The following is a 24,089-nucleotide window of genomic DNA, read 5'->3' as shown; positions in this document are numbered from 1 at the left end:
AACGACCGTCCTCAAAGATGGCACGTAGATGTCGTGGCCGGACTAGGGTTCAAAAGTTAGGTGTTTTTGAAAAAATGAAGTAAAGTTCGAATAAATATTGAAGTGAGACATTTTGAGAGGAATGTCGGTAACCAGTAACCAGGCTGGATGTTGACGGATTCGACGAGGTCGAAACTTAGGGTGGCAGCATTGCTTTGACCAAGACAGCCGCGCCCCGGACAAAGCTTCTGTTAACTATGGACAGGAGGAGTCTGGCCAAATGCGCTCGACTGAGAAGCAAGGATCATTTAAATTAAAGAAGAATAAGAAACTGCTTCAGGTTGTCGGTTTTTCGTGCGCAGGTGTCTTAAAAATTTACCCTCATCATTTTTCCCTAACGCGCCAAAAGAAGTATAACTTCAAAAATGAATTTTTATCTTCGGTGCAGAAATAAAACTCATCGCTTACTCTAAATATTTACATATGTTTATTTTATCACAGTAAAAAATATACACAGTGTACACAAATAATGTTTTTCCAATACTTGAACAGATATATAAATATCTATAAATGAGATGATATGAGGCAGTGCTCCAATACACAGGGTGAACCTGAAAATTTCTCAGCCGAGGAAATTTTCGTTTGCACCTGTAATTCAAACAACTGCAAAAACCTGTCAAAAATCAATAATCAGTAAAACTTTTAGTTATCAACAATCAAATAATAACATAAGTACTTCTAACTGTTCGTCTGGCATGTACAGGGTGTTGGCGAATCCTTTATAAAAGGACTCTTGCGCGTATATCAGGAGCGTCAAAAATTTTTCAAAAGTAAGCTACATATATTTAGGTTAATTTAAAGCTACAATCGAATGAACTCTAGGACACCCTGTATATGCACAGCAGGCATCAATTATACTTTGGTCGTTTTGAATCATCCTAAACCTCTTTGGTTTAGCTAAATGAAAATCATCTGGTTTGGTGAGAATAGGAGCTATACATAGTCCCGTCACGTAAGCACAAAAAAGGGGTGAACCTCGGAGTAAGAGATAATAAGCTGTAAATTCGTATGCCCCTTCATTTCGGTGTTCTAGAAGTTGCCTCAGAAGTCCCATGAAATCTTTAGTCTACGCCGGAAGTTATTCAAGGTTAAAGGTAACAAAAATCAGTTTTTTGCGATTATCTCGGTTTCTATAGATCTAATGATGTTGACACTCATTTCAAAAATTGTAGAGCATAAAATCAGCGACAAATTTTCTCCGAATTTTTTTTCCATTTTGGAGACCGTTTTTTATATAGAGGAGGGATAACCCGCAGCGCTCAGACCCACTGTTTCTATGAATAGAAGTATATACCTGAGGATGCGAAATCCTAAATAATACGACTTTCATGTATAGTTAGTTCATGAAACAGATGTTCTGTAGTTGTGTAGACTGGTTCATTTTTCGAGGTACCACTTTCTATTGACTGAATTTATTGTTGGTTCGAATCTCGGCAAGGACGCATGTACAAGTTTAAGAATTGTGGCCATCATCTTCGAAATACTCAGTTGGTAAAATCAACAAAGCTTCATAAACCTGTCCAGTTGTTCAATCTTCCACCGACAAGTGCAGTAGCCCATCAGAATATGAATCGTATTTATAACCAGGTTCAAAAATGGTTAGGGCATGAATTGGAACCCCAGGAATCGGGTTGGGTGCTGCAAAATCAACTCCTGGAGCCAAAAACAACAATATTACCACCAGTGCTGAGGAATTACTTGATACACTATTTTGTAATTGTAAGAATGGATGTGGTGTACGCTGTGGGTACAGAAAATGGGGGTTGCGATGCACTTTAGCTTGGGGCCACAGCAATGGACAAGCTTGCCTCAATGTTGTTTCAAGCAGACTTAGTAGGTATTTCAAAAAGTGCGGTACATTGTATATTATCTAAAAATTTGGACATGAGAAAACTGTGTGCAAGATAGGTTTGCTTCAAAGAAAGCGAAGGCCGTTTCATTTGCAGGCAAGGTCATGGCATCGGTTTTTGGATTGCGCCTAGGATAATTAAAAAGGTAAAACTATTAACTACGCGAACTTATTGCAGAGTTTGAGTGAAGAAAACAAGCAAAAACGACCGCAGTTGCTAAAAAAAAGTGGTGTTTCATCAAGGCAATGCACCAGCTTACAAAGACATTATGGCATTGACCAAAATTAAAGAATTAATGTTTGAATTGCTACCTCTTGCACCGTATTCGCTAGATTAAGCCCCCTCGGAATATTTTATGTTCCCAAACTTGAAACAATGGCTCAGTGGTCAAAGATTTTCCATCAACGATGAAGAAGTTATGTTGACAGTTGATGGCTATGGTGAGGGAGAAGGCAGTTATTATTATAAAAACGGTATCAAACTTATTGAACGTCGTTGGGGGAAGTGTATAGAGCTGCAAGGAGATTATGTTGAAAAATAAATAAATATTTGTGTTTTCTTTGTTCATTCTGGTGGTTTCATTTCCATTTACTACAATAGAATCGAGCTAACTATATTTCTATCAACCAATCCCCAGACTTTCACGCTTGAAAAAGATTCCCCTTTCTCACCAACCCGTTTTCTGTAAGAAGACTTGCTGAATACAATTGAAGTAACATTAAAGCTCCAACGTTGCTCGCAAACAGATCAACAATGCCTATCAATACTGTTTGAGATGACATATTTTCTTCACCAAACTTCACACTTCGCCTTGGGGTTCATCTTCGATCCGGGTTTGCACCCGAACTCCTGGCTGAATTCCTTGAGGTTGCTCAGAGCCCCGATCACCCTGTATTGAGCGGGGGAATGCGAGTCTTTTTCTATTTGTAGGTTGGTAGCCTCCTTGGTCACCGTCGAACACCAGACCTGAATCATATTGATTTTTCAGAAGGGTTGTCTCGGAGTGATGCGGGGGGTACTTACCTGCGCAAAAGCAACAAAAAAAAGTTGTTTGTGGTTCAGGGGAATGCCGGGAAGAGCTTGGGGTTCCGGTTTGTTCTTCATGAGCTCCAGGTACGCGTGGAAGGCTGCTTTCAGTCCTCCGTTGTCGGCTATGTTCTCGCCAAGGGTTTGGTTTCCGTTGATGTTTTTGCCGTTAATTTGGTATTTGTCTGAAATATTATTAGTATCAAGTGTTAAAGTTTGTAATTGAGACTAGTCAGAAAACAAAGCTTCAAATTTACGTATAGATTAATATATCCCCAGATCATATTTCGGTAAAAGAACAGAGACAATTGCGGGTTTTTTTCCAGAAAAAATAATGTGGAAGTAGCATTCAGAACGCATGTCACGTAATCTAATTTCCTTTTTCATGCCAAAGATAAAGTGGACAAGATGGAGAAATTTGGAGTTTATAAGCTTGAGTATCCGGAGTGTAATAGTATTTATGGGGAACAATATGGCTGAAATTTCTCAAAACGGTCCAAGCACATGGAAGGTCCTTCAGACTAGGTGAAAAATGATTGATTTTTATACAAATTTGAATTTTTTGTCTCTTTTCAGCTCATTACTATATGCTGTCGTTGGTGTCAAAATGAAAACTTCCAAAACAACCAAATGAATCAATGCATAGGTTGCCTTTTATGTTTCGGGATTTGGCAACCCTAGAGTTGTAGTCTGGCAACTGACAGCTGACAGCTCTAACGTAAAGTTGGACATTTTTGAACTTACGTTTTGACATGCGCGCGCTATTTGTGTTGTTTACAGTAACCTAAAAGATTCATCTCGGCCCAAAAATGGAATTAAATCATAAACATTTTCATGCGATTATTTTTTACAACTTTCGACATGGATTAACTCAGCAACAGTGCATGGATGAACTTAATTCAATTTTTGGCGATGAAGCTCCATTAAGGACCAGTGTTTATCGATGGTATGGTCAACCGTGTCGATTGGTCGAAGGAAATACAAAAAATACGATCGCGGTGCTTCGAAACACGTCTATGACATCGTAACAGGTGATGAATCGTGGATTTACGCCTATGAGCCAGAAAGTAAACAGCAGTCGACTGTATGGGTGTTTTGAGATGAGCCAAATCCAACAAAAATTGTTCGCAAACGAAGCACTTCCAAGAAAATGGTCGCCTGTTTTTTCAGAAAAACTGGACATGTCGCAACCGTACCACTAGAACAACGCAGAACAGTCAATTCTGAGTGACACACAACCATTTGTTTGCCAGTTGTCTTCCAAGAAATCAGGCAACTAACCGCCGAAGACGGATCACTCTTCACTACGACAATGCGAGCTCAAAAAACTGCATTTTTGAGCACCCAAACATCGATTTGATGAGTCATCCGCCGTATAGTTCTGCCTTGCCTTGTCACATAATGGGTTGGTGAAGATTGAAATGTGTTCGAATATTTTTTAATTAAACAATCTGTTTCCATTATGGAGATAGAAATCACTGTTAGAATTCCATGAGTGTTGAAGAGTAATCTACAAGAGTCTGTACGTTTTGATCTGCACATATATCTCATGGCTCGTTTTTGCAAAACTAAAATATTTTGAAGTAGATAACCACTACATACTCCCCAAAATGGAATTCCATATTTTACGTGAGATTCCACCAAAGAAAAATAAACAGTCTTAGCTGCTGTTGAACCAAGTTCATTTGCGACTACTCTGACTGCATAACATCCAGAGGACATTTTATTAAACAAGGCATAAATATGTTTTTCAAATTTTAGTTTACTATCGATATGTACTCCTAAAAATTCCAGGCTACTTTTGTTCTCAATGATGTTACTCCCAATGGGTATATTGTAAAGTTCGCATCTGAAAGTTACTATATTAGTTTTCGAAATATTTAGAGAAAGACGATTTGAATCACACCAATTTTTCACTGTCATCATATCGTTGGATATGATTTTAGTTAAATCGTCTGCAAATATTGTGAATTTCCCTGAAATATTTATACTTGTCAAATCGTTGACGTAGATGAGGAACAATGTAGGCCCTAGTATTGAACCCTGAGGTACACCCTTATGTATTTTTCCAATTTCTGAGCGGCCTGACGACCTGACAAATATGAGCTGAACCAGCTCAGTATCACTGTTCTGAAACCGTAATAAGGAAGCTTCCTCAGCAGTATTTCGTGATCCACACAGTCGAAAGCCTTCGAGAAATCGCAAAATACGGCAGCAGCAACCTCGCCACTATTGATTCCAGTATAAATTTTTTCCATGAGTGAGAAAATTGCATCACTAGTGCCTTTACCACTTTGAAAGCCAAACTGTTCTTCATTGATGATTTTATGATTTGACAGAAATACAGTTATCCTCAGCTTGACTAGTTTTTCTATAAGTTTTCCTAATGTGGGAATTAGAGAAATAGGCCGATAATGCGAGGGGTCGTCCTGATTACCTCCTTTATATAGTGGTATTACCAATGATACCTTCTGGAAGTCAGGAAATTTTCCTGAATGAAATGATGCATTAATAATATTGGTCAAGAGTTGTAATGTGTTATCTGAAGAAGCCGTTGCTGCATTCAGAATGTATGTTTTGGAGATACTTCAATCAGAATGGCAAAAGTACTTTGACAATTGGTTCAAACGCATGCAAAAGTGTATAGATCTTCATGGGGAATATTTTGATAAACAATAAAGTGATTTTCGATGATTAATATTTGACGTATTCCAAAAACACTTTATTGTGAGATTTTCACTAAATTGTTTTACAAAAACGCAACACGTGTTTCGCCATACAATGGCTTCATCTGGCGTGTCTTTCAACTAATTCTACACATTCAATACTAAATATATATATAGTTTATGGAGTACCTGAAATCAAAGTACCTGTAAACGAAGTACCTGAATTTTAAGTAGCTGATATTATACCTGAGTTTCTAACGAATTAAATTACCTGCATTTATGTTCCATTTTCACATTTGAAAAAATATATTCGGTAACGGAGAGTTATTGAGTTCTAATTGATCGTTCAGTAAATTACCCGAATTCCTGAATCTATTGATTTCTAAACATTCTAGAAGATTAAGTTTCAAACTCTTCTCTTCTAAATGTAACACCTCGTACTCATGATTGAACTCATGTCCTTCTGCTAAAAGATGGTTTGCAAATGTGGAATTGGTCTTTCTATTTACAAAACTACTCCTATGTTCTTTAATTCGTTGGAAAAATGTTCTTCCTGTTTGGCCAATATACAGTTTTGGACAAGAGCCACAAGTCAGCTTATATACTCCTGATCTATCCGATCTGATATTTGTTTTTGTTCTGTAATCCCGAAATATAAAAGGCAACCCTCTACGTATAAGAAAAGTAATACTTCGAAATGAAACCTCGAAACATTGATTTTTCCCAACGTAGGTACCTAACAAGAGAATCACAAAAATTGAATAATAATCGCCAAAAAGCCTAATCAGCTCACCTACCAGTGTTATCAGATCATCATCACCACTACATGCTTTACCAACATTTGTTGATTTTTTTCGTATTGCAACTATAATATTATATTGATTCAGGACCTGAAGGACTTAAACACTTTGTATTCTCATTCAGTCCATTGATAATGGTACAGAAATGTTAGGTTAGGTCATGTGACTTGAAATAGTAACGATCCACTCACTGTATTGGTCCACAACGCATTTGGTCCTCTGCTTGAACTTCTCGATGGTCTTGTTCTTCCACCAGTGGTTCAAATTGCCGAACTTATCGAACTGCCTGCCCTGGTCGTCGAAACCGTGAGTCAGCTCGTGTCCCATCACAACTCCCATCCCACCGTAATTCAAACTGGGGGGGAACGACGGGTCGTAGAACGGGCTTTGTAGTATACCGGCGGGGAACACCATCTGATTCTTCGTCGGGGTGTAGTAGGCGTTCACAGTTGAAGGCGCCATACCTATCAGAGAGTTGACAAAATTTACAGTAACTACTTTGTTGGGGAAACTGTAGGTGCGCTGATATTACAGCACATCTGTGTTTTTTCACTGTATCGGATTTGAGAAAGCAGTAAGCGTTGAAAAGAGAATTCAACGACCTTTCAAACAATTTTATACGAATTCCATTTGAGATTTAGGGGTGGTGCACCCCGCTGACGGAGTTGAGGTGACAGAGACTAAAATATGACTGAAAGATTGATTGCTGCCTCAAAATAAAAGTATACGGGCCTTAGCGATTATTTTTGAACTACTGAAGAAGTGGAATAAATGCTGATTAAGTAATGTTACTTACATTACAGATTTAGATTGCTATTTCAGCAAAAAAAATCTAAATTCAATGTTATATTGTCAACTATGATTCTAAATTGTAGTTTACTGGTTATTGGTCTAACTAAAAACGGACAAAACTCTTGTAGCAAACTAATAGAAGAATAGATAAACGAAGACAAATAGTTGAAACTAAGAAATCGAATCAAGCTCCTGTATCAAGCGGAGAGTGAAACTCATATTCATTAATTTTTCATCCAATCATCATCTCTTAGATTGCAAGTCTATTGAAATTTTTCAAAATTTAAAAAATTCGTGTGAATTGTTTTTCACTTACTCCATGTTGTTTTGTTAACCGGTTCGTTGATTTTTTCCAAATTTTTCCTGAGGTTGAAGGAGCTGATTTGGATGTTATTCTCAAAATATTCATTGCTTCGTAGAGATAAGTTTGCGAATCTCTTGTCCAATTCGTTCATATTTTTAACAAACTCCGGATAACCTGAAAGGAATTCATGTCATTCAACTCATTATCGGTGTGTTTTCTTTAGTGAAAACCTACCAATCATATCCGATATAGCGTCAGCTTTCGCTATAGCCACTTTTCTCGTATCTTCGTCCATCCATTTTAAATTTTGGAAGTTTTTCTTGAAAGCATCCCTCACGTTGTTGATCATTTCTTCGGCTTGAAGTTTGGAGTCCTGGTGAAACACTTCTCTGACAAAAATGGCTCCGATGGCAAATCCTAAAAATATATATTTTCAAGCTGTTCAAATCAGTTTTTGTAAAAAGGGATACTTTCCAAAACACCAATCATTTCGAAAAAGTCATGTATAAAAACTACCCTCTCCATTATTTTTATCTGAGTTCGTAGACCAACTCTTAAAAATATCACACGAGGTTAGGTTAGGTTGGGGTCTAAAGTGAGTGGGTCAATTCGACCTTACACCGCAACCCACAAGAGTTAACTTCCAGTGACAACCAACAGTCTGTTGCACTCTCCATTAAATTGATTTGTGCAATTGGAAATGTGCACAAGTCTGTATGCAGTCCATCTAGCCTCTCTCTTCAGAAGAATGTGGAGAGGAGACGATCTGGCTTTGTGTAAAACTTTTTCCAAGTGAGCGATCCAGGTTAGTCTTTTATCAAGGACAATGTTAGAATATTTCACCTCCGTTCCACATGGAATGACTGCACCATTGAGGGAAATTGTGTTAATCCCCTTCACCACTTGGTGAAGGGGATTAACACAATTTTGCTGGGGTTGACAGATATCTGCTCCCTCAGGCACCAACTGTGAACATCGTTCAACGTGCTTTTGGGGATTTTACAAGCTACCCTTCTCGACGTAGACCTTGCCAGGATGACAAGGTCATCTGCATAATCTTGCGGATCAGCTTTTCTTCTGTCGGGGGCATCAAGCAGACTATCCATCAGGAGCGATCACACGAGGTTAGTGGGCCGGATGTCGACCTTACGATAATGTCATTTACAGAATCGAAAAAAAGAAACTAAAACCGTTGGAGATGATTAGGACTTCTCCTGATGATGCTAACTCGGGTAGCGAAATGCCCGATGAGAGACAGTAATTTTGTTCTGTTGTGAAAAAAGTGTTATCAGTAGATTCATTTCACGCCAGAGATTTCTGGGAACTATTATTTTTATCATTCATTGATGATTTAGCCAGAAGTATCAGCTGTTCGAAAATGCATTATGCAGACGCAAAATAATCAAAACTGAGATGATGCTTAGTCATAGTATCTAAACGGTGCTTCAAAAATCACTCGCATTCAAATACGTCTAAATATCATGTTGTTCTATGAAACTAAATAATCAAAAAACTTCAATTATGAAAGAAAGAACAATCAATCGAGTGGATGAAATGTAAGATTTCGGAGTTCTTTCTGATGAATATTTTTCATCTATATCACATATTATAATATTGTTGTAAATCATCCTCTAAAAAAATAACGCCGGCCGCCCCTGGTCGTCGTAAATCAATTGTGACGTAGCCAAGATCGCGCTCAACTCTACTAGCGCTTCGTGATCGTTCTAGAGGTGTTTTCTGGTGTTTTCTGCATTCAAAATCGATTCGTAGTGACGTCGTTAATAAGAAGATTCGCCAGAATGGAGTGATTCAATTTGTGTCAGATGTCAAATTCAATAATGAAAACAAACTTTTCAATTTTCTCTAACCTCAATTGGTATCGGATTCGGCACTTCATAAACTATAACGATCAAAATAAAACATAAACTGACAACTGACGTAACATAACGTGAAATTCGGTTTCAAAACCAATCTCACGCTAGTTTTGAATCATCATGAATACGTTTCAAATCATAGTTGATATGACGTCATCGTTTCAACGCCAGAATGGATATATTTGAATCACAGACAAACACGTTTTGAATACATGAGCGCCAGAAAACACCTAAGCTGTCGCGTCATTACGAGAATAATTCTACCGGTTTCCTGAGACTTCGATTGGCATATATAAACACTACCCACTCGCATATCAGGAGAAGTCTAGTAGACAGTGCGGAGCGGGGTGTTCTAATAAAGCGATAGACATTCGAATATCAGCTTAAAACTTCAGTTAAAGTGTTTGTTTGTAGCAGTGAAGTGAAGTAAGTTTGATTACTGTTCACTGTTGTCAATTATTGTCAAACCCACGGAGAAAACGTCAGGCTACTCGCATGTTAGGTTTCATTATGCGAAGTACTAGAGGAGAACGTTGAGGCAATCACTATTCGATTCATAACTTGCACAAACAAAACTTCAAAGCTTCAAAAAAAATGAAATGTTTGTATTTCTAAACATTGGAAGTTTATCCACTTGTCAATCAATTCAATATAACGTCAAATGTGCTCCGGTTCTGCAAAAAATCAATTTTCATATTCCTCTCATACATTCCAGACACAATACGACATTTCATTGTGATAATTGTAGAACAAATGCTAATCGTAGTGCACTGGTAACAATATCAATTTAATATGTGCGATATGTGACATTAAACGTGACCTTTCCTGAATGCATTTTGAATTGTATTCTTCAAAGAGCCCATTGTCTATAAAAAAATGAATTTATTTCATCACGATGTTTGCTTCGTATTCATTAGGAAGTTGCTTCACTCACAATGTTCTATCCCACAAACCAATAGTCCGATAGCTGTGACATTTGTACACGTGTCTTTTGACGATTAGAGTTTACTAAAAATCACATGGATTCAATGCTAGTAGCACCATCTGTGTGTTAGCTCAAGAACTCTCCAGCCCATTTATTAGGTATATTATTCTAAAGGAATCAGTTTCGAATGATTCATGTTTCGGTCAAAATCAATGAAGTTTTCCCAAAAGCAATTTTTGCTTACGATAATTTTGATTTTTTGACATTTTTCTGTACATTGCACCTCTGTTGCAAAAAAAGCGTCACTGCAACTCTCATAAAACCATAGAGAATGAAATTCTCACACAGATCTTGTTTTCATTTCTGAATTCTTCTTCACTTTTTGTACCTCTCAATCAAAATAGTCATAACCTATATTCTGAAATCTCACCAAGAACGGTATTAGTGTCCTGTATGCAGTACCTCCACTGAGGCTCTTCCCCAGTCTCCGAACCCATCAAAGCAGTCCTGAGTCCTCTGTATGCGTCCCTAAACGCTTTTGACAGACACACTGTGAACACTCTCACTGTTTGCCACACCATGTAGTTGTTCAGCACGCTGCGAATAGAAAACAAAGATTAGGCGCCCCGGAATCGAACCCTGCGGAACTTACATTCGCCCCTCCTCGGTTTTATTGTACTGCTCAATCAGGATCGTCAAGTTCTTCAGATAATCCGGGGCGTATACGACGATCTGCTCCTTGGTGGTGACTTTCTTGTTGACTATCCTCATGGCGTCTTCGAAGAACTTCCTCCAGTCTATCTGTAAAGATTATATGAGACGTGTGGGACTCAGAGACCGCATGAGTACTCACGAAGGGGGCTTTTTCTTGGAGTTCGGCGATGGACATCAGGTTGTAGAGGTGCTCCTCGTCCCTCCGTAGGTCGCTTGGGGTCGTTATGTTGGCGAGTTTGGTCTCGAACTCTATCACCTTCTTCATTTGGTCCCTGGTTGAGTTTTCGTTGCCACCGAGTAAGACGCCGACCTGAAGAAAATCCCATCAGTCGCTCTTCAGATCAATCTGAACTATCAGAGTTGATTTAATTTTGCCATCTTACCTTAGTCATAAACTCCAAATAGGCGTCCAAGACTTTCATGTGTTCTTTGGTTTTATTTAGGTAATTGTCCCTTGTAGGCAGAGTCAAACCGCTTTGATCTATCTGAAGAATGTGTCTGCTAGAATTCTTATCGTCTTCTCCAACGGCATAAGAGAACAGACCACCTGAAATACCGGTGCTAAAAAAGTACATTTTATTTTCTTGGGAACCTACCTATGTTGTATTTATTTTGAATGGTTTGAGTGATATTCTGCAAAGTCCACGTTGAGATGTTGAAACCGCTATCTGTGATGTTCCACCCGCCTAGTTTATTGATGAGGGCAACCATGGGCTTGTTACCAAGAGACTCGACAGTATCGTTCACGTCCAAACAAGATTCATAATACATTTTGGCCTTTTGTTCTGCTTTGGACTTCAACGATTCGTAGGGCCCCTCTGAAATACAAAAAGTTTCGAAAGCAATCAGCTCATGGTGAAAATGGCTACAGATTTCGAGCAAAGAAAGTATCCGATGTTTTTTGATAGTTTCTCACCTAGAACCCTCTTGATGATGAGCTGATTCTGCAATTCCAGCTTCATGAAGGTTCCCCAGGTGCTTTTGGCATCAGGTATGGGGTTTGCCTTAACCCAACCGTTGCAGGAGTAGGAATAAAAGTCCTGGCAAGGATCGATAGACATGTCCATCGCCTCGAGGATGTTGTTCGCTATGTGTATGCAAGATTTGTTGAGGCAGGGACTGGGAACGATAGGACGTTCGATTGGCACTATTATAGTCTGAAAAAGTGAATCAGAAAGTACTTCAAATCACTGGGCCCATCACAGGTTCTTGGGGAACACAAACATAATAATTATTACTGATTTACGAACACGCCAGATATTTTGAACGCGCAGTTGTTATGTAACAGTCTTTTAAGTGAGGTGATATGAGGGTGTTTATGAAAATGGACAAAATCGGTCGTTAAGTTTGATATTTTTTGAAACATCTGAACTTTAACTAATCAGGGTCAGTGAATCATCTTGGAAAAATCAAGAATATCGTGCAAAACAGTTTTAAAGATGAGCTTCTGTACAAATGCACTAACAATGAAAAACTAATTTCTTTCATTGTTAGATCGAGATCATTCTGTGGGTAAGAGGCTTGCCACAGATACAAAATAGGCAAACTTGCCCGGAAAGATTTTGAATATAGTACACCTGTCCACCTTCCTGGAAAGGACAGGATGGACGATGAAATAGGAGGACAATTCCTCGGGAGTATGTACAATGGGTCACATATGGCTTGAGTGCTGTGAACTTGATATTCCTATTCCCTATTTTTTCGTTATTTCAACAGCATAAATGACATTAAAAGCGCATCGCTGAAACAGCTAAAAGCTCTGGAATAATTGCATAATATTTCATGGGGACTGTTTCGAAGGCAACATCAATGATATAGACGAATAACTGAATATTTTTTTCGAAAAACGAAGATTCCAATTATTTTCTTAAAATACCTTGTACAGACAAATACCTACGTCATCCACTAATGATGACATGCGGCTTAGTGGCATGTTTTGTGTGAATATTTTTATACGGTTTTGATATGTAGGAAATAAAATCTATTTTATCAGTTTATTCTTTTAGTAAACCTCGACCAACCAATTACCACTTAATTGTGATTTATTGTTCGCCGATAATTTTTTCTTTAAACATATCTTACCTTAGACTCTTGCAGCCTATGTTCGGTGACGTGTAATATGACGGCTAAGATGAATATAACGAATAACAATATTCCCACTAGAAGAAGAAGGACTTTTTCCAGCGGTGAACGAGCCTTCCATACCGTAGTACCAGCATGGTATCTAATGTGGGTCGTACTGGTACTGATGCCTGAAATAATAACAATCGAGGCAAAATTAATATTGAGATTGTTCGTAGAAAAACCATCAACTCAACAGCAAATGTTGTTCAGAGAAATTAAAATTCAACGAAGAATATGTTGGTAGTTTGATAAGACGTAACGTCCGAATGGCCCAAAGGTAACCATATCTCAGACCTCTTGATCAAACTTAATGATTTACAATGAATTCAGTTTCAATAAACTATAACCTTCAAGCGGTATAATTGAAAGAATATTCTTGTACAACAGCTTATTTAGGTTATGTTTCACATTCTTTTATTTGCTTATAGTCATCCTGATGAAATGTGTTAGTTGATCAGGGTAATTAATCAGGTGATTGCCCTGATCAACTAACACATTTCATCAGGATACCCTGATTAATCATCTCAACAATAATGAATTCTACACAATTGCATATGCAGATGACATAGTTATCTTGCAGACCGCCAAATTTGTGAACACACTATGCGATAGAGCGCAGGATGGGCTCAAATTAATAGAAACATGTTGTAAGAAACAGTCACTGTCGATCAATCCCAAGAAGACTGAGATGGTCCCTTTCAGCGTGAAAATGAGTTTATCGGGCTTAAAACCTCCTGAAATCTTCAAAAGCAAACTAAACTTCTCTGAAGAGGTGAAATACTTTTGGTACTATCCTCGACAGGAAGCTAACATGGAACTCTCACCTACAGAGTAGATCAAAAAGGGCATATGTGGCTTATGAGCAATGTCGGAGGACAGTGGGACGCACATGGGGTTACCTTGATCTACACGCCATAATTAGACCTGCCTATGTTAACGTACGGAGCCATTGCATGGGGACCGAAAGTTCTACAAAGCAACGGCCATCCAAAAATTATATCAAATACAGCGATTGGCTTGTTTCAACATAACAGGAGTCATGAGAACAACACCAACCGCGGCAATGCGTGAAATGAATTACTGGTCTGACCAGTGCTGCCGCAACGTCAATTCAAAAAGTACCGAAATTTACAAGAAAATAGTACCCAAAATGTACTGTGCAAGACTAGGCATGGCACATGCGCATAAGTCATTTCAGACCAAATGCCAGTAATGCCAAACGTGTAATAATGTTATCCATTTAAATTCGGAAAATATATGGAGTAAACAATTTGCTGGAAACTAAGAAATGTTCCTTAAGAGAAAGATCATAATCAGAACATTTGATAAAAAGGTGTCTTTTTCCTTCTTCAAATTGCTCTTTCACGGTTGCAAATGTGTTTTGTTTTAATTAGGTTTCTGTCACAATAGAATGAACAATACTAAAGACGTTTTCAAGTAGCTAGATTCGAGAATTTATTTTTACCTGTCCATATTCCTATTTATTTTGACAAAACAATAAAACCAATTTCTCAAGGTGAGGTGTGAGGTTAGAAGTTGAAACTGCTGTTCTGCTGACTGACTGACAGATGACAGAACCACAGTTCACAGGCACAATACAGAACACAGGATTAAATAATGCAGAGTTATGATGATAGCTCGCAATTTTGACACAAGTACGGTATTTGCTGATCTGGAACTTGAAACACGGAATTGCATTGTTGCCACACATATTGTTGTTATTTTTTACTGTACTCGATGGGAGTCAACGTGAAAATGTAAAAAATTGGGATTATAGTAAATAGTACCGAATAGTCTACATATTGATCCGGGTAGTATCTTCGTATCAAAATCATGGAATAGTACCGAATGCGGTACAATAGTACCTTAACGGCAGCACTGGGTCTGACCCCTCTGGACCTGTACGTTAAGGAGGTTGCGTTAATGGCCATGGTACGATTGCGCACGGTTGGTGGGTCAATTGAGGCTGAGCCTATGGCAAGAAGCGCTTACTGCGCAACCTCTGCTGAAGGCAGCCATAATGCAATTGAACCCAGGTTTGTGTTTAATAAACCCTACAAAATACAAATAAAAAAGAACACCATCTGTGTTAGCATAAACACAGATGGCTCAAAAACCGAACACACAACGTGTTACCTCAGTGCTAGTACTAGAGTGCCACCAACATTTGGCTAAAGCCTCGGTAAATAATAACATTATCCTGAGGTGGATGGAAGGGCACGACAGGAGTAAAGATAATCGCATTGCCGACTCTTCAGCCAAGGAAGCGGCTGGACTAAGAATTTTAGGACCTAGTGGCACCCACGGCCTGATGACTTCGACAATTGCGGAACTAGCCAAACGTCACACCCATGCTCAATTCCTAAAGAGATAGGATGGAATCAGAGGATGCAGTCTTGCCAGGATCACCCTGGGCAACCCTGGGAAGCTGGCGCCAAAGAAATATCTGGCGGTGACTAAGAAAAATCTACGCTTAACAGTAGGATTTCGGACTGGCCACTGTCAACCAAAGAAACACCTCCATAATATGGGACTAATGGACACACCTCTATGCAGGAATTTTTTAAATTTCAGTTTCTAAATGACCCCACTATCAATTACTTAGGTTCCAATATGACCAAAAGCCTAAAGATTTTCCAATTTGAAAGTAGTTTTTGATAAAAAATGAATATTTCAAAATGAAAATTAAACAATGAAAAGTAAAACGGTCTTCCAAAAAAATTTCTTTTCGATGCACAGAATATACGTTACAGAAAACATTTTTCAAACTAGCTGTAACTCCAAAGTAAAGACCTTTAGATTAGAGCATAACACCCGGGCTGAGAAGTCCCGGGCCTAAGAAAAAATTGCGTTTTTTTTTGTTCAAAATTGGCTTCTTTCATCAACGTTATCTCCATCAAGAGCCACACAATCATTCCAGCGTCGCTCTAACATTTCAAGACCATTTTTGTTGAACGATTTATCTTTTGCTTCAAAATAGGCCTCAGTTTAGTAATAACCTCTTCATTCGAGCAAAATTCTCACCTGTGAGCATTTTTTTGAGGTCTGCGAATAGCCAGTAGTTGCTGGGAGCCAAATCTGGCGAATACGGTGGATGTGGAAGCAATTCGAAGTTCAATTCATCTAGTTTTGCCACTGTTTTGATTGATTTATGGCACAGTGCGTTGTCTTGATGAAAAATTTTTTTCTTCGTCATATGCGGTCGTTTCTTTGCAATTTCGGCCTTCAAACACTCCAATAGCGCTATATAATAATATTCACTGTTGATGGTATTTCCCTTCTCAAGATAGTCGATATATTACACCACGCACATCCTAAAATACCGGGGCCATAACCTTTCCAGCCGATTGTTGTGCTTTCATGCGCTTTGGACGAGGTTCAACAGTTGCTCTCCATTCAGATAACGATCGGAGTGAAGTAATGGATACATGTTTCAAGCATTGTCACAAACCACGCAAAAACCCCGGTTCGTTATGTTTAAACATGGCCAAACACTGCTCAGCATCATCAAGACATTCTTGTTTTTGGTCAACAGAGAGCTCGCGCGGTATTTACTTTGAACAGAGCTTTCTCAAAGACAAATGCTCACGCAATATAAAGCCAACACATTTTTTTGATATCTTCACAATGTCAGCCAATTCACGCAATTTCACTTTTCGATTATTCAAAACGATTTTGTGTTTTTCTTTTCTGTTGCTGCCTCATTTGGACGTCTACTGCGTTTCGCATAATCGGTGTCGTTTCACACCATTGCTTCTTTTGACAGGCTTTTTTCCCATCAAAAAGCAGTGTAAAATTAAAACACGAAATTGTTTTTGATCCACTGTTTTGAAAATAACAAAAGTAGAGTCACTTTCAGCACAATAACGCACAGACTTATGGGTGGAATAACTGAAATTTCAATGGCTTTCTTTTGAAGGTTAGTACTAACCGAAAAAGCGGTGAACGCGATATGACGAGCGCCATCTAGTGTTAGGCCCGATACTTTTCATCCCATGTAGTATGTTGTTTGTTGGTCCAAACGTAACTTTCCGAAATATCAGCATTTATCGAGAAACATCCTTTACATATTTTTGAAAAATACGCAGCACTCACCTTCATTCAGTTGAACACTGTTGACACTATCATCGTCAGCAAAATCTGCATTGGTGTACCTCGTCATCTAAACAAAAACAGTATTAATTAATGAAATAGATCGTTGTGTTTGTGATTACATTTCTGTCACGATTTATAGAAAATACTCTCTGCAATGTCCCCATCTACGAAGGAGATCGAATGGAATATGAACAAGAGCAATTGTCGTTAATGTATGCAAATGATGGTCTGTCACGTAACCTTTAGAGGAAGCCTGATGTGTTTTGGCATCGAACTGAATTGATTAGGGGAAAACAAACAAGTGCGAATCGATTATGAAGCGACACAAAACGCAACGCGATCCGGAGGTCAAATTCAATATCGATAATATAAAGCAGGCTACATTTAACAACTGAAGATAATAGAATAGAATAGAATAGAATATTTTTCATTCAAATTGCAGTTTTTTCAACATACAGAATGAAATATGCAATCAAATGATCATGCGTTACAACATAGGTATAGTCGAAGTAACTGGTATTTTGCATACTTAAAGTGTTGGCGCCCTCAAAGGCTAAAAATCCAATACAAAGAAATAAAGCCGCTGCCAACTAGTCCACGTGGACTGAAGAATTGGCGGTTCGTATTGGATGATTTTTACTAACCGAGTTTTAGGATTGGCTGAAGAGTCATACAATTAAATTTTGAAGTGTCGTGTTACGGTGACAAATAGAATGCGAGGATGGTTATAAGAGACGTGTTGTCAATGTTCAGTTCAGGAACTGATCGCGATTTGAGCGTTGAAATTTGATATTGGTGCAGTTATAATTACTTAATTTTTTTTGTTTAGAATGTGGTGTCCTTGAACAAGTACTAATAGTAATAACGAGTGTGATAACAACGCAGACTTTTTCCTGTGTAGTGGTTCCAATAGCGATGGTAAACAATGCGAAAAAAAGATACCAGTGAATAAGATTTGGATGCATTTGAATATTGAAACACACAGAGTATGTCTCAACGTATATAAGTATCTACATCTCAAACCTCATGAACGCAATACGCTATGTGATACGGGATTACCAAAACCTTTAGATGTTCATCTAATAAAATCATCAAAAAAACAATATACGACTGTTACAAAAGCAATGAGATGAATACAACTGAAATCATAAGGAAGAAATTGAATACTTACGGCCATAACGTGAGCTGCTGTGATAAAACTCTTCAGAATTGGATGAACAAACTAGGATTTAGTTTCAAAATAATAAACAAACGTCAAGCAGTTACGGAAAGCAGAAGAATGGTGAAATTTATAGACAAGAACAACGGCAAATTTTCTATTTGGATGAAACTTGGTATGACACTCACGACATAGATATGAAAAGGGTGGACTGATAGTTCGGGAATGTGTACGCCTAACATGCCGCGACAAATCATTGTGCATTGCGGAGGAAGTAAAGGATGGGTTCCGAATTCTTTGAAATTATGTGTAAAAAACTTGAGGACTGTAATATTGACTATCATAAGAACATGGAAGCTAATATTTTCGAAGAATTGTTGGAAGACACATTGATCTCAAATTTGGATGCGAATAGTGTAATAGTTCTTGACAACGCTTCCTATCATTCGCGACAGTTCATCAAACTACCGAATAAAAATTCGAGAAAAGATGAAATACAAAGTTTTTTAATGGATATCAATTTATATTTTGAAGATTACTATACCAAAAACCAACAACTTGAAGTTTTACAGACAAAAACATTTGAAAAAGTGTATGCCCTTGAGAGTATTGCTGAAACACGCCATACTGAGACATCCCCTCTATTTTTGTGTTTTCAATCCCATCGAGTTGATTTGGGGAAATCATCAGGCGTAAAAATAATTTTCCAGAATTTGATAAGAAGGTAATAGAGCTAATTATCGAAGAATTATCTAATATTAACGAAGAAAACTAGCAGAAAAGGATTGAAAAAGTAATTTTACTTGAAAAAGACTAGGTATATGGAGATTGGACACTTCCAAGCTGCGCTTGCGGAAAGTAATACGAGGAAAACGTTGCTTATTCGTGATTTGCTCGTCATTCGTGATTTTTCGTGATTTTTTTTGGCTAAAAACAACACCGTATTCATGCCTCAGCCGTCATATTCACCAGATTCAGTCCTCCGCGACATTTACCTGATCCCAAGATTGGCGTTTTCGACATCATCAGAAGGTGGCAAATGATACCTTGCCGAAACATAAGGATGAAAAACACAGAACACGGAGCGATACCCGGAAAAACAGCGACAAAATAGAATTCGACGGACAAATAAATATTTTCTAAACAGAATATATTGACCATGAATAATCTGTTTTGTTATGTTTTTCGTGCCAAAACCTATACAGTTCTAACCTTTTCGATTCTGAAGCTAATTATAGGAACAATTATTTTTATTTTGGTATTATGTAAACCAATTATTTCAAGTGACATGCTGAATATTGTCGTGTTTATCTTCATTATTTTCTCGCATCATCTGAGTCCTTGGGGAAGATCGACGAAGCAAATAAAACAATAGAACGGCGTCAATTGTGTTATCCCCAATCGAACTATTGATTTGATGTTCGAAATGGTTATGGTAGCAAAAAAACATGCACGTGTTGATGTTTTCGAATAGAGCGTGAATTACATATCACGGGGGTCGCAACAAAAGTATGCATCTCCGGTGAATAGGTTTTCAAAAACATACAAAAGACTCCTTTCTCAACTGTACGTAAAATAATCATAAACAAACCTTATGAACGCAAGACGCGATGTGATCTTTTATTATCTTTTATTCTACTACTGTTACCTGATTCTACATTCCTTTTAAGGTTAATGAGGAAAATAAAATTGAAAAGGGAATATTTTTTCAGAAGAGATAAGGTTTTTGGAAAAAGAAGTTTTTGAAAAAAAGCCTTTTGGCTTTCTCTATCGTCAAACAAATAATGAAGGAAATTTTCAAAGACAGATGGTTTAGAATACGATAACTTTCCTAATAAATCTTTCAGTTTGCTTTTTAAAACACTTCAGCAGATTCTTTTTGGATTTAGCTTCGTTTTTTTTCAGATTGCGGAAGAATAAACACCCAAAAAATTGAAAGAAACATTGACTCTATCGCAAAAAATGTGTTTCAAAAAATATTTTCTCGATGATGTTAGGATTAGATTAAATTTTTTGATTAGTTACTCAACATTTTTTTAACATGATTCATAAATAATACAATCATAACATCTTGCGATGGTGTATAATTCATCACGAGAATAGAACAGTCATTTGTGAATATTTGAAAGGATTCTAATCCGTTTACACTAAAATCCATTAACTAAACTGAAACATGTTGGCAAATTCTTCAAACCAATTTGATGAGTTAGTTTTTTCTCGTTACTAATATAAATAAACACAGCCTCATGAGATAGTAAAACTGTCGTATATAAAAACGTTAGAAAATGTTTATTTCGCGATTTTTCCATACGGCATAGCCGTCTAGGTCGTCTCACCTAATATCTCTTGACTTTTACTAGTCGTATAAAAGAATCAGTACATTGAAACTTACGTTATTTATGAATCGGTCCCAAATAACCATTTTGTTTTGTCACAAACTAGAATCGAGTGTTTGTACGTCGTTATGGTAGACTTATTGACTATATTCTGCGTTATCTTATCTCGATTATTGAGCAAATAATTACTTTCAGGTAGGCTGGTTCTATTTAAAAGACAATCGAATGGCGATATTAGTTGACAGAGAGATAAAAATATCAATAAAAATAGCAACAGGAGCATATTGTGCTATCATTTAATTATTTATATATTTATATATATATATATATATATATATATATATATATATATATATATATATATATATATATATATATGTGTGTGTGTGTGTGTGTGTGTGTGTGTGTGTGTGTGTGTGTGTGTGTGTGTGTGTGTGTGTGTGTGTGTGGTTGCAGACCACAGAGAGATATAAAGACCAATTGACACTGACAGCTGTTCTGTGATTCAATTTGAAAGATCATTCGTCTGTAAGTTTATGTTTCAGAGTGAAACTAAAGAGAAAAGTTATGGTGCAAGTGTGATCAGTGTCAACTGCTGTTTTGTGAAATTCTTAATGAGAACACCCACTGTTAAAAGCATACAAATTATTTATTGAAATAAAGTAAAGCCCTGCCTTAGGGAAGTTGTATATGTATGTCAAAAACATGAAAATTTATTCATAAATGAAGTAAAGCCCTGCCCTAGGAAAGTTGTATATTCGTTATGTTCTTTTTAAATTATTTATTATGAGTTAGGTTAATGAGAATTCAGAATTGTTACTGATTTGAAAATCATGTGAGTTTTTATCAATATTAAGTCAGAAGGCATAAATATCGCTGATGTGATCAATGTCTGATCTTTTATTGAAACGATTATTTGATTTTAATATAAATGCCATTTCAAAAAACAACCTTTTAGATGTATTTCTTTCAATTGCTAAGATTGCTACGTGATTGCTAAGAGCACATCTCTCAGGATATTTTCTACTATCACTTTTATGGAAAGTGATTCTATCTTTGACGTTTGACGAATATATACATTACTACAATTGAAACATGGTATGGAATAAACTGAGTTAGATTGAAGATTTGAAGGAGTTTTATCCTTAAGTTTTGAAAATAATTTATTTATGGTTAAAATGGTTCTGAATTCTATTTTGATATTTAAAGTATTGAAGATTCTGCATAGTTTGGGTGTCATATCACTAATATATGATAAGAAGATGAAAACTATAGGAGCTGGAGGTGGATCAGTCCCAATTGTGGTATTGTTTGATTGTAAATGACTTCTATCCAACTGGTTGTTATTATCAATTTGAACGTCAATGGATGACGTACTAAATAAGATCTTCTTAAGCAGAAGATCTGGGTAAGAGTTATTATCAAATAATTGGAAAAGTATCTTTAAGTTTTTTGAATGAAATTAAGGATCAGAAATCTATAAAATGCGGTTCTTCATTTGTTTGACCAAGTTGATTTTCGTTGATTGTTTGTGGTATGACTAGTAGTTCAAGAACCTTCTAAAACTGATAGTCAAGACTTAAAGTTCCAAGATATTGGAGGTTATATGGTTTATGATAGTAATGAAAATATCCAAAAATATTCTTCTTCTCTTTCATCGTGTAATTGCCTCAGCTACTGAGAGTGTAACGTATTGACTGTGCATTCAATTATTCAGCTGTCAGCTTTGAGTACTGTCTACTGCCTCTTCTTCTTCCATATTTTTACTCTACCGTCGAGTAAATTCCGCTACGGTTGGCAACTCTGTCGGTAGGCAAATCATCGTTATGAGCCCCACCACCTTGCCTCTGTCCCTCCGAGCGAGTCTGGTGTGGTGGACCCTCGATTACCAGGAACCGAGTTTTAGGTCTACAAAGTGGTTGGTCCTGTAGACCCACTGCCGGCACCGGAGGGAGAATAGTGTTCTTCGGTACGGTTCTGCACCAGTTGTGAAAGTGGTGGTGCAACTCACCAAAGGCCTCAGGTGTTAGTCGCCATCCCTGTTTATTTATTATTATTTAAACTAAGTTTGCGCTGGTCAGGCTCTATCCCTTGAAGACCTGATAAATAAGGGGGGGCGCGCCAGCATTATCAACCAACGATCACCCCCCAAACCGTGGGGTAAGTGATCACTGGGTCTGTGGATCATGTGCCCCGAGCCAAGAAAGACAGCTTTCTGTATTTGTCCGGCTGAGATTTCTGCCTCAGTGCGGCAAGCCGCCATGATTTTGAGATTCGAGAGTAGAGAGGGCATTATTTCACCAAGAACTCCAATAATCAAAACAACCATTTTGACAAAGTGATCTGAATAGAGTCTGCAGAGTTCAAAGAGTTAATCTCGATATTTATTATTAACATTAGATATTATTAACTATACTTATAGTGTGTAATTTTTTTTTCATATCAAAAATACTCAAATACATGACAATATTCATATTTTGCTGTTAGATCATCTGAGAAAACTCAAACAGTGAAGTTCCCATATTCAACAACAACAACTATTTTAAGAATAAGTGTGCAAAATGTTTTATTTATATGACGTAGAGTTTCATGAAAAAAATTAATAAATAATTGTTCCACTATATGAGTTGTAGTTTGATGGAAAAAATAAATATTTTACCTGCGATTAAAGAGATATGTAACATAGTCTACTCGTTTGAGTTTCTAATCACTTACTTCAACATGTGCAATGGAAAAAAATGTTTTTCCACTCGCTTCGAAATATTAAACTGAAAATTTACCTGATTTCCATGATGATTACCGGTTTCTCTGTCTAAGGAAGTCATTTGTTTATATGAATTACTCTACGACATCTGCGATTGCAAAGAAACACGAAATTTGACCCTACATAGCCGCGAACAAATAAACGATGTGCAATAAATAATCGTCACTTGTTTAAACAACCGATGAACTGAGGACGCGGCTCGCTAGATTGAATAAACTGTCTCGAATTAGGAATTGAAATATGGAACTTTTGACGTAATGCAGCGCCGGTCGTCGTGTTTGCCATAAAAATTATTATTATTATAGCGGGCGATCACACTTACCTTGACGCTCATTCTTGCGACACTATTTCAGAACGGTTCGACCATTCGATGTTTGTTTGTTTAGGAAGGTTTTTGTTATCGAGGGTACGGGCCAACGCGACGGTGGAAGTCGACGCCCTGTGTTGAACGTACGACGCCAGACGTCGGAATCGGGATTTTGTAAGATGTATTGATTGCTGAGTTCACGAGGAGTGTTCTTGCGTAAAATTCGGTGCTGCTTCACACATTTCCTTTTACGCAATTTACTGCTTTTTTCCATATTTTTGTTGATGGACATGACGATAATATTTAGTTTGCGT

General features: G+C 37.4%; 1 protein-coding gene across 4 annotated transcripts; it reads right to left on the bottom strand.

Moving 5' to 3' along the window:
• Window positions 1–443: 443 nt before the first annotated feature.
• Window positions 444–23,937, bottom strand: Nep3 (M13 family metallopeptidase neprilysin 3). 4 transcript variants are annotated; one of them, XM_023159010.2, is made up of 14 exons: window positions 23,791–23,937; window positions 17,210–17,276; window positions 13,073–13,242; window positions 11,907–12,147; window positions 11,587–11,808; window positions 11,374–11,537; window positions 11,130–11,300; window positions 10,929–11,077; window positions 10,707–10,873; window positions 7,712–7,894; window positions 7,490–7,651; window positions 6,573–6,845; window positions 2,913–3,100; window positions 444–2,855 (listed from the first exon to the last, which is right to left on the bottom strand). In XM_023159010.2, exons 1-14 carry the CDS (start codon window positions 23,800–23,802, stop codon window positions 2,679–2,681), a joined length of 2,346 nt encoding a protein of 781 aa, XP_023014778.2. In that variant the 5' UTR covers window positions 23,803–23,937; the 3' UTR covers window positions 444–2,678. The 4 variants fall into 4 exon arrangements, with proteins under 4 accessions (XP_023014778.2, XP_023014775.2, XP_023014777.2 ...); XM_023159007.2 differs by lacking the exon at window positions 23,791–23,937 and adding an exon at window positions 23,485–23,669; XM_023159009.2 differs by lacking the exon at window positions 23,791–23,937 and adding an exon at window positions 20,761–20,897.
• Between the last annotated feature and the right edge of the window lie 152 nt (window positions 23,938–24,089).

Source organism: Leptinotarsa decemlineata, unplaced genomic scaffold, assembly GCF_025532065.1.
Source record: "Leptinotarsa decemlineata unplaced genomic scaffold, Ldec_3_MD MMD2_tig00000251_RagTag_RagTag, whole genome shotgun sequence".
Taxonomy (NCBI): domain Eukaryota; kingdom Metazoa; phylum Arthropoda; class Insecta; order Coleoptera; family Chrysomelidae; genus Leptinotarsa; species Leptinotarsa decemlineata.
Note: the sequence above shows the minus strand (reverse complement) of the source record. Positions and strands in the feature narration are given on the sequence as shown.

Excerpts from the sequence above, each read along its gene's own strand:
- Nep3 (XM_023159007.2), bottom strand. The coding sequence starts at position 23,529 with ATGACTTCCTTAGACAGAGAAACCGGTAATCATCATGGAAATCAG. Across the intron at positions 17,277-23,484 it reads GTAATCATCATGGAAATCAG|ATGACGAGGTACACCAATGC; the intron begins GTAAATTTTCAG and ends GTTTTTGTTTAG. Across the intron at positions 11,538-11,586 it reads TCAAAATAAATACAACATAG|GTGGTCTGTTCTCTTATGCC; the intron begins GTAGGTTCCCAA and ends CCGGTATTTCAG.